We start from the raw sequence: 11,633 nt of genomic DNA on the forward strand, positions 1-11,633 counted from the left end.
CCCTGTGCATGAGCTTGTAAGCGCCTCAGGCTTCAAGGCCAAAGTGGAAATACCAAACAAAAGCCCAGAGCCAAAAAAGCTCATGGCATTAAGTGGTAGATGATACGATTTTTAAACTGAGCAAACACAGCAACAATTTTCAGAGACTGACAGAGATAGTAGTTTTTAAAAACGGGCTAAACCATCTTCTTAAAGTTGGCACACACAAACAAACAGCAAAGGACACAACCTCAGCGCTGTTACATGCCATCCATGCTTTGTAGGAATGATGCAAAACCCTTGTTTACCACTAACCACCATACCTATCGTAAAGGCTTTTCCCTTTGTGATCTTACACAGTCTACCTTCCCTGAATATAGTTTAACAAGCTGTGTTTTTATATGAAGCATTTTCCACATAGTGTGTTTGCATTCTCCTGCCTATTTCAGTAGAAGCATGGTCCCTGTAGAGATACTTGTCAAAACCTATTCAAAACATGATTATATGAAAAAAAACCCACAAAACAAACAAAAACCCAAAGCAAAAAATTACCTAGTCAGCTGTGATAACACCATATGTTTCTTTCTAGTTGTGTCTCAGTCCAAAACAGAGTAGCTTACCCATGGGAGACAGAGAGGAGGCTTCAGCATCTTCAGTTTATTCAGTACTTAAGTCTCTCAGTCAACAACAGAGCCAGCCAGGGCCATCTGCAGCAGTGGGTTTTCTGAAGCAATTGTACAAAGAGCAAATGCCTTCCCTGGGCCAGCCAGTTGCCACCTGAGCTTGGTGGATGCCCCTGCAGGTGGCCAGGTCATTTACTTTTCACCAGCCATTTTATTATCTGTTCAGTCCTTGACCTCTCGTGTCTGACAGAAACACAGTTCATTCCCACTCTCTCCCCACAAGCATGTTCTTGGGCAATCAGGAGTCTGGTTAGAAGCAGTTTTCTTCTCCCATCTCTTCTGAGCTTCAGTTTCAGTGCACTTCTCACCTAAGGTGGAAGCAATACACACCAAATGCTCACCAGCACAAACAGAAATTACAGATACAAGGACTGCGTACACTGAGCCAGAAAAGGATTACGGCAACCAACTGAAACCACACCATTGTGGAACACATTTTGGCAGCTGAGAGGGTGCATTTCTGCTGGCCTGCATAAGCCTTAAAAGTCATGCCTGCATCCCAAATGTTTACCTGCATTTATCAGGTGAAGCCATTTTTGAGCTATTCCTTTTCCTCCTTCATAAAGTGATAGCTTTTCTGCTGGTCAGTGAAATTCCCAACTGGTCCAGGAGAAGTTAGAAAGAAAGATGGGAATGCTAGAAACTACAGCTTTATCTTCAATTTCCCACCCTTAGGCAATGTGGAAGGGGCCTGAACAGACTGCATTTATATTTCTCAGCCCCACCTGTCCTACCTCACCTCTCCTCCAAACCACAGCCCCACTAGCATTTGGTTTTGTATGATACGTCAGGTCAGACTAAGGAAGTATCTAAGTTGCAAACGGGAGAGGAACTGAAAGGCTACTTAGGAGCTACTCTTCAGCAATTCAGATATAAGCCATCTCACTGCAGCACTAGCAATATAAATCAAGTTTACACCCACATTATTAGGATTGTGCAAAGGCAAACGCTCAGATACAGTTCAGATAAACTCCTGCCACAGAAGACATTTGGCTATCACATGCAGGGGTACAGAACTAAAAATTTGCTGGGCAAGGCAGGGATTCCTGAGCTGTTTCAGTTCAATGGCTTTGAAAGGAAATCTGTGTGACACACTTTCTTATTTTGCCCTTCCCTTCCTGCCTTGTTACAACTTTCCCCACATCCTACAGTTCTACCTTATGTTGTGCCTGCCAGGTGTCGAAGCAGATAAATTCCTCTTATCACATTACCACTCCAAGCCCTGCAGCACAGCTGCAGCCAGCACTAAGAAGTTGGGGAACATCTGAGCAAAACCAGGGAGCTGCGTGCAAACCAAAGCATATGTGACAGCTGAAGACAATCAAGCTGTTGAATTTCCTCTTTTAGTTGTTTCAAGCTGTTTGCTTCCCTCATCCTTTCTACTGTTTTCCTAATTTCAGCACCAAAATCTCCTTTACTGGTTCCAATTTGACTGAATATTGCTGGGAACTTTGTTCTTTTCCAAGAGCAGCACAGGAAGGCAGCTCCCACCTCACCATTCTCCTGGCTACTGTGAACAAAAAGCAAACTGTCAGTGAGAACCTGTAGTGTCAGAGTTACCAGAGAAGGCACTGCGGTCCTTTAGAAAAGAGATATACAAAAAAAGGTCACCTCTGTCACTGTAGGCCTGCAGCAGAACACCTGCATCCCTCTACTATCAAAAGGAGACGCTATCTGAACTGCATTTGGAGTCGTACCCTGTGAGTTTGATGTGTAGATGATACTTAGCTTATGCTTGTACCCCTGAGAGCAGCAGGGGCTTCTCCACCTTCAGTCAGTGCTGACTGAGTCACATTTGCCATCTGTCACTCCTGCCACTCCATACATTGACTTTGCCACTCTGCAAGAGAAAGGAGCTACAACTCTTGCTCTTTTACAGATTAAGGAGAGCTTACATGACCAGGCAGAAGCTTCATATGTTCTACCTGTACCCAAGGGATCACCTAATACAGATGTATCAATGTCCCTGTCCAGGGCTGGAAGAGGGCATGTGGCTTGAAAACCAGCTATGATGCTTAATTCTCTACCCTGACTCTTATCTTGCAGAATTCTCATCTGCATCACTTGTGGGCAAACAAAGCCCTATACTTGGTTTCCCCAGTGACCAGGATACACACAGAAGATTGCAAGGCCTGGGGGAAAAAAAACCACCCAAAAACCAAACCCCAAAATCCCCAAAACACCTCACTTCCATCACTCGAGTCCCTCGAGATAAGAAAAAAAAAATTCATTTCTGCTTTACATGCTTTCTACAGATGGAACACAGCCAAACCAGGAAGTTAAGTTTGTAAGCCCTCAGGCAGAAAAGAGGCTGGACACAGCTGTTGCAGATTCACATTGCTAGAAAGGAAGAGTAGAGCAAGGAGTGTCCAGCCCCAGGGCTGCCCATTTCCACAGCAGCAGGCTGACTACATGCCTGGTATTTGTGAGGTGTGTGCATTTATAAATGGAGACTCACTATATTATTCCAGAGCATGAAGCGAAACACCTTCATACTGCTTCTACAACAAACACACATAAGAGATGCCAAACACAGCACTGCTGCCAACTCCTTCCTGTAATTTGTCAATCATGTGGTTTCAAATAACATACCCACCCCCTCCCCAAAAAAACATTTAAGTACAGTTGTTTTGTGATACAGCAGGTCCCTTACCAGCTCCCTTGGGAAATTTCATGGCAAATGTAGCACAAATAACACCTTGACGATGTCTGTTCTCTTCAGGGAGGGAAGGAGAAAGTGCAAAGTGGGTTTTTTTAATGCATATTGCATACAGCTTTGAATAAAGACAACTTCTCAACCTCCCATAGTTTAATGATTGCCAGAGGGAGATTCCACATCTTCTGAAAGGTCAGTATGTTCATACCCAAAATGTTCTACCAAACAGGAGTACATTCAGCTGCTCCTTCTGTAATGAGTGTTCTTCAAACAAAGTGTTTGAACAACTAATTTTCTTTACTTTTTCAAGCATGGTTCAAGGGCTTTGGTAGCAATACTCATCAGGATTTAGTTTCTAAGAGGACCCATGTTCTTTCTTGGTCAAAGGGAAAGTTTGTGTTGGTGCAGAGCTGCCAAGACACTCATCAGTGTTCTCCTTCCCAACCATGATACTTTCTCATGAAGTCCCAAAGCAGTAAAATAATTTCAATTAAAAAAAAAAAAAAAGTTATAAAAGACTTAGAAGTCTTAGTGAAAAGTCATCAGTGCTTTAGGGGGAAGGAAGGGGAAGAAAACATTTGGCTCCCAGTTATAAATAATTTAAAGACAACCCAACAATCTCTGTACACACATAAAACCAGAAAAAACTCATATTCCACAGATGTTGAGAGACTCAGCGACCTCTTGGGGGCACAGGTGGAGGATAAAAGCCTTCACTGCTTACAGGCCTATAAAAAGACAGAATACAAATGCATTAAAAAAAAAAAAATATTAGAGAATAGGGTTCTGGAACAGCACGTTGCACACAATAACATCATAACTAAGAACACACTACAAGCAATAGTTAATACAAGAAGAAAAACAGGCTATCAGTGATTCTGCAACAGAGCAGATGCTAATGTGCCAGAGCCCCATTCCTGGCCAAGTTATTTCTTCTGCTCTTCAGCTGCAGTAATTCTACTGTTACTGGAAAGAGATGCTATAATACTTGGGTGGAGTAAAACTTTGATAATATAATAGCTTTCTCCTGAAAATTAGATGAAAAGCAATAGGAAAAGATCAAAAGATCAAAATTATTTTTTTTTCCCCCCAAACTAACTAGAGAGAAATTCCAGCTATATTCTTGCCAGAGCCCCAAGCCAAAATTCAGAACTTACGGCACACACACATTACTAATTACTATTTTAACAGTTGGAGAATTTTATTAGGATCTGTACTTAGATAAACCTCTGGGGCCTGGACTTCATAGACTTGCACTGGTTGGACTAAAGGAATGTTTGTAAGTCACTTAAGTTTGTGGTGGTCAAATCAAGGCAAAACCCCTCAACACCTTTTACAAGACCAGTGCAGTTCTTACTTTGAGGCCAGTCATACATGTAAACAAGCATGCTTTGGAGAGATTTTGTAAAAACGAAGTAAAAAAAGCCGAAAGGGAATTCCCTGTACTATCCAGTCTGTATGTTCCAAGAGGATCATCTCAGGAGGATTAGGACTAAATCTCTGCCAGGGTCAGGATGGTACTCCACCTTGGTCAGTCTTCCTGTGGCAAGCATTGTGTGCTTCAATACTGCTGCCTTTACAGCATGTGAACCACAGTAACAGCACTGCAATAGGCGTGTTACTAACCAGAAAACCGATTCCAGCAAGGACTACAGATGAGGAACAAGGATTTTACGATATCTAACAGCATGCATTTATAGATAATAGACTGGTAAATTTTGTTCAAAGACACATTTGCTTCCTGCCTTGCTTTCTGCCCAAGGCTTCTGTATTGATGCACTGAACACTCATGTCTGAGCTGCATTTTAGCTTTACCTGCTTGCACCTCGAGGAGGCACTCTGGGAGGCCTTTCTGGGAAAGGCAGCCTCTCTCTCTGGCGGGTAACTGGGCTGCGGCTTCTAGTTGTATCTGCAACTTCATTGTCCTACAAAATGAAAAAAGAAGTTACAGGCCAGCAAAATTTGGTCCTCATTACCTTCACAACAGAAGTGGCTACATTTGCCGTTTCTGCAAATGCAGTGCCATCTCTGAGCTCCTTTTCGTTTGTATGAAAACAAAGCCATGTACTTAAGAACAGTGGATCAGTATATAGCGGAGGTGAGAACTTACCTCATTGTCCCCTTCCATCCCACTGCTGACACTCAATATGCTCCGAGTGCTGGAGCGGTTACTTGCACTACCTGGAGTAAACGAGGTAAAACAAACTGATTATTAAATCTTGATTTAACTACAAATCACTAACTCAGGACTCCTTCTAATCTCTTGCACACATCATTTAATGCTTGGTTAGATTAATTTATTTCCACTGCTGTTTTTCACATGTTCATGATCCAAACAATGGCATTTCACACAATGCTGACCACAGGGCCAAACCATTCAGTTTTGCTTTCTTTCTAGCCAGTTTCTGCTCTATCTAGGTCCAGGCTTCTGGTTAAATACTCTCAATATAACTGAAAGGATACAGTGCCAATATCAGCTGGCAAGTCAGGTAAATGTTTTCACAAGTGTTACACATGCAACATTTACATATACTTAAATTATTGGTCCCCATGTGTTTAACAACTGCATGGAGGTAGACGGCACATTCATTCTCGCAGTGACTGCTCAAGATGTTATTGTTCCCAATTAGCTGTTCACCACCTCCTCTCACAACCACCTTTACTCACCACAGGAACGTTTCCTAGTCTACTTCAGAGCTAAAAATGACAAGTTTGTTCAAACAGCCTGCAGCAACCATTTATGCAAACTCATTTAACTTGCAGGGACTCAGACTATGGAATGTTTTTGCAATCAGACATGCCATCTCTGAAGGGGACAGTGACACACAAACATGTCTTACACTGCTGTGGCTGGTTTCAGTCATAAATACATGATGTTCTGTAGGGCTGTTCAATACGAGGACATTAATGTTCAGAAACCTATACATTGAAATGGAGGCTAGAGAGGTTTTCTCATAAGATGCACCTCCTCCCTAACTTTGAGGAATGAGGCAACTCTCATTATCAGTTGGTTCAAACAGCAGGGCTTAGAGTGCTTAGTATTGTGTTAGGGCCCATTCCCACAATCATGCCATGGGAAAGAGAGCCAAGCTGCACACAGTGAACTCCTCAGACTCATTAACATTTCTCCCAACTGCTTATATGCAAGCTACTGGCTCTGTCAACTGCCTCTGGCACCTACTTTGGATGTGTGCCAGCTCTATCTTGCCAAGAGCCACAAAGGTAGTAACCTCACTGGGACTCAATTTTCCTTTCAGAGGACCAAAACGATCTTAATGATTTCTGCAAGAATTGTTCAGTCTGCACTAACAGCAAGAATGCAGGGATTTAATCTGTGCAAATTTAACCTAATAAAAAACAAAGCTAATAAAAATGTGCACACTGTTTAAGTTACTCAAGAGGTCCCACAGTTACCAATGAAAAATGCTGTCCTTTATTTACAACAGTTGAGAAAACTACAGTAGATATGGGTTCCCAGCCTGCAATATAACTATGCCCTTCAAACCAGAAGAGCACACTGCCTGCCGAGAGTCATGGCAAGGTATCATTCTTTTTTCCTAAGACAACAGCTGCCATATACTTTTAAGAACTGAAGACAGGTAATTTGCTTTCCCTGAGAAGGCTCAAGGGAATTTTTCACTCAGCTTTCAGGTTCTCCTGCAGAGATGCAGGTGTGAGATGCTCAAACCCCTTGATGTACCTGGAGGTGCTTTTACAGTTTTGAGAACAGCCAGCCTAATGCATCCAGGGTTTGGGGTGGAGGGTCAGCACTGGGATTCAGGAACAGAAGTCCTGTCCCCTGAGCTGACTCCAAAGTTAGGATGTGGAAGTGTTTTCCATCCAGCGTTCCTGTAGAAAGAGTGACACTCAGGGTTTGCTTACTTGTGCTGGATGTGCTTTCTGTTTTCCAGTCTCCTCGCTTTAACTCATTTTTTGGTGGGAAAACGTTTTTCCTGGGTGTGTATTCATATATTCCACATTCTGGTTTCCCCAAAATATTATGAGAATGTCGAAGGGGTACTGTAATTTCCAAATCTGGAATGGAAATTGAACAGCTCAGAAGGGTTCTAGGCAAGTATAGTCTCTGAGAGACAGTTTTGCACCTGAGAACAAAGTTAAACACGATCATATAAAGGCAGTCATAACTGTACATTGAATGGATCAAGATTTATTCCACAGATGTGGGCATGCTTTCCTTGGTCTGGAAAATGAAGGAGTAAAGTGCTATGTTTTAGCCAACAGGCACATGGATGTGAATATTAAAATATGACATAACTACAATACACGGAGACACTTCTGCCTGAAGAGCCTACTAATATTGTCAGCTGCTTCATTACCAGAAAATGTGAGAATCAGGGACTGTTACCTGCAGCTTTGTCTTTTTTTTGCTTCTCCATTTGCCTCCTGGTTATGCTGTCCCGCAGCCGTTTCAGGTTTTCCTAGGAACATCACAAGATATTCTTTTCAGGGCTTTGGATAAAGGAGGATGAGCAGCTTTCTGAAAAGTTAGCCAAAATCATATTTCAGCTGTCTTTTCAACCAAGCTGTAACAAAGCCTGCTAGACCTGGCTGAAGTCCAAACCATGTCAACAGGTTTTAATTTATTCCCTTCAGAAATCCACATGTGCCTTTCAGAAGCCAAGTTTTTTGCAGTGTTCATTGTGTGTGTTTAGGTCAAGTTCACAGACTCACTGGAAGCTGCAGATAAGCAGCATATGTAGTTTAGAACTTCCTCTATTTTCTATTTCCACTGTGACACTAGTACAGAAACAAGACCCACAATCAAGCACAGTCCTTTCTGTACTAATGAACAGATAATTCTGACTGCAGGGTTCCAGAGGAGACTGCCATGCATCCCAGAGAATAAGGAACAATTCAGAATGTCCCACCTGAAGCAGGAGAGGACACCTGGAAATGTAACTGGGAGCAAAGCCTCTTCACCATTGTATGGCAGCATACTGGCAAGATCTGGAGCTTTTGAAAGCTGCTCATGGGATGGGGCACAGAGCATGCCACTTCATCTCTGCTACAGTCATTCACTGAAGTAGCACTGCATTCTTTATTGACAGAAGAAGGGATTTCTCTACTGTTTCTGGGTAGAGAGGACCCTTCCAAGTAAGAATCAGAAGTCTTTGCTCTGACAGCTCCCAAAACAGTGTCACACACTGGAGACCAGCACCTCAAGTGTGAGAGCAGACTGCTGCAGCATGAACAAAAAGCTTCAAACAAAGCAGGCTGTGGTTTTAAAGAGGGAGTCTCACTGCAATCGAGAATGGAAATTTTAAACTATGACTGCTAGTTCCACCAGTCATTTTGTTGCTGCTGCCAACATGATTCCCTCATTCAGCTAAGCCACCCAAACACTGTGCTTTCACTCATGACTGTTGCTAGGCCTTGCACAGATGCAAAGAACAGATAGTCATGGAGCCATCAAACAACCAGGGAGAGATCAAACCATCTACAGTATAGGAGTTTAAAGCCAATACACCATCTGGGACACTGAGTCTTCACTGATCTGAAATGGATGAGAACTGACAAGCTAAATGTGCATCATGGAAGTCCCCCACCAGTAGGCAGGTGCTAGGTGACCTCTATAAAGGTAACTTAGCCAACTGGATTTGGCCTAGTTCATAATGCACAGATCTTCAAAACCTCAGAATAGTACTGCAACACAATCAAGTCTGTAAAACAGCTGCCTGTTTACTGCTGCATGAGAACAACCCCTCCATGTCCATGAAGCTGGGGGACTATGTTAGCAGTCTTCCTGCTCCAACCAGGAAAGAAATGTAACCAGGCTGAACAGCTTGTGAGGTATATTGAGAGAGACACATGCATTTCCTAAATAGTAGAGTTAGGCTGTACCTGCTGAAACCGGAATGATTCTGATCTTTTTTTCTGGTTCAGTTGCCACTCCTTAAAATGAAGTACAGCTTCATCAACGGTGAGTATGCCCATTTTCACTTGCTCTTGTAATGTTATCAGCTGCCGTTGACCTGGGGTTTTCATTCCAGCAAATGGATCATATATGCTTGATTGAGATGGGTCCCTTACAGGCCTGACTATTGTCTCTAAAGAGAGAACACCACCAAAAACATTACTCAACTCGTGGCATCTGCCCTCCTCACTGAATACAAAGAAAATCAAGCACCCTGGTACAGCAGAGATTTAAAAAAACAAGCAAACAAATGAACAAAAAGCCACTACAAATTGAATGACTCCCTAACCAGAAAGTATTTTGTCCTTATGCCATCTTGCTATTTGCCCTGCTGAAAGGTAGCCCTGTATGCAAATGTGTCCCAGGGATAATCTCTGCTCTTACAAACATAATTGAAGTGAACAGCACAAAATGTACTCCTTAAAATGCTCTGCTTCCTCACTGCAAAAATCTCTCTCTCTTTAGCAATCCACAAAACAGAGCTTTCACCTTGGTATTCACCAAGCTAGACTCTTCTTAGGTAATCTGTGCAGCAAAACTGCAGAAACAGAGAGGTGAAAACTCATCCTACTCTTTGTAACTCATTTGCAACATGAAGAGGAGTTCCTAAAACATTAGATAAAAGCTGAGATGTAGTCCCAAGCACCCTGATGGTGCACAGGATAAGAGGTGAAAGATTAAGCGCACAGTTTTTGAAGTGCAGAGATGAGTGGCAAGCAGTTCACTAAAGGTTAAATCCCAGGAAATAATGATCAACAGGCAGTGGATATATGCAGAAGATCAAAAGTGGGACATTGACACCATGAAGTAATGTGGGTCACAACATAGAGGACTTCAGTGATCATTATCACAGAGGATAAATTCCAAGACAGGGGTATGCACAGGATGTGATAAAGGGGTACATTTAACTCTGCAGTTATAAAATGTTTTCAGTATCACATAAGGTCAGAAAGCTTGGGTCCTTCATATACGACTATTATCCCCAGAACCTTGTAAAAAAGACTGTTCTGTCACATTTCATACAAGTGAAGTTACCTCAGCAGATTTGCATTAGGATTACTGGAAAGATTTTCAGGGTGAACTTCTGACTTACCTTTCTTAACCCTTCCTCTAGGGACGTAGAGATTCTCAGGTCTTTTTGCTTTCTGTGCAAAAACTGTAAACCAAACAGTCTTTAAATACTGAAACACATCTCATGAAGACAGAAATAGCAAGGACAAATATGGGAAGCATACACAGTTCTGCACTGCATTACAGCTTCTGCTACCCTACTAAGTCCATTGAAGAAAACAAGATAAGGAGTTGTACAGTAGATCTCGTCTTCTATTGACCTCAAAGAATTTAGCTCGGCCAACTCTAAGAGAAATCTGTATAGCATAATATTCCCCCACAGTCCCGTCATGGGGGCAAGGAGGAGTCACTGAAATTCCTCTCCCACACATTATTGTGGTTCTTGCTAGAATGTTTGTGAAATATGACCAAGATACTGCCTAGTAAACTAAGAGGCAGAATTTTCTTCAACTTCAGTTAAACCCCACTCCAAAGGGAGGTACTGAGGTATAGAATCAGGTCCTATACAAATGCTACTGAATCAATGGTAGCATTATAGAACAGTAACATCTTAATTTATTAGCTTGATTGTCTCCTTATAATATCAGAACCTTTCCTATTTCGTTGGATTTATTTATACCACTTAGGGGTAATCTGTCACCCTACTGCTTTCATTAAGAGCAAGCTCAGGCCAAGATCTCAGAATACAACATCCCCACATTTTCAGATGAGGCAGATGAAAACATCTGAAATTGGATCCCAAAGGTAATCCAGATCCAGAGCCAAATAATCCAGAGGTCTAAAAAAACTGTAGATTAACTTGGGGTTTATTTGGCAACTTGAACCCATGTGAAGGCCATTCTACAGTTGACTAATCTACAGTTTAGGTCCTGGTACCCAACTTACTTTTGGAGATGTACAGCTCATTGTCTGGCTGTGGAGAGCTGGACTCTGGTCTTGGAACAGGAACTGGAGGTCTGCTAGCCATTTCCTGTGGAAAAGTATCTTGTTCCACTGAGTAGTACACATCTTCACCATACTGCTCGTAAACGCCTTCCTCTGAATCTGGCACATCCATGCTACTGCCTGCAACAGAGTAGAGTTTGTAAGAAAAGAAATCTGGCCACTTAACCGAACACTGCATCCTTCCAGATGCACTATATACCACATTCTTACCAAGATGGCCATTTCACAGGCAAAACCATCCAGTTTTCCATTGACTTAAAAGTGTCAAAGCCCTTCAAGACGGGACTTTATCAAGTCACTAACATCTAGTAGCATGAAAGTGTTTGCCACTAAGCATGTTCCATCTGTTTTGGAAAAGAAACCG

The 11,633-nt window shown here is 42.3% G+C and overlaps 1 protein-coding gene across 1 annotated transcript; it reads right to left on the bottom strand.

Annotated features, from left to right (window-relative positions):
* Window positions 1–3,991: 3,991 nt before the first annotated feature.
* On the bottom strand, window positions 3,992–11,389 carry LOC104411945 (phosphoinositide 3-kinase adapter protein 1-like; the record flags this gene model as incomplete). Its single annotated transcript, XM_010022503.1, has 9 exons — window positions 3,992–4,046; window positions 5,134–5,243; window positions 5,429–5,499; window positions 6,471–6,473; window positions 7,201–7,353; window positions 7,685–7,757; window positions 9,181–9,386; window positions 10,347–10,409; window positions 11,210–11,389. Coding segments are annotated over 9 exons (914 nt in total), but the record flags the coding sequence as incomplete, so codon positions are not given.
* Window positions 11,390–11,633: the final 244 nt, after the last annotated feature.

Source organism: Nestor notabilis, unplaced genomic scaffold (genome assembly GCF_000696875.1).
Source record: "Nestor notabilis isolate BGI_N333 unplaced genomic scaffold, ASM69687v1 scaffold31389, whole genome shotgun sequence".
NCBI classification, from domain to species: Eukaryota; Metazoa; Chordata; class Aves; order Psittaciformes; family Psittacidae; genus Nestor; species Nestor notabilis.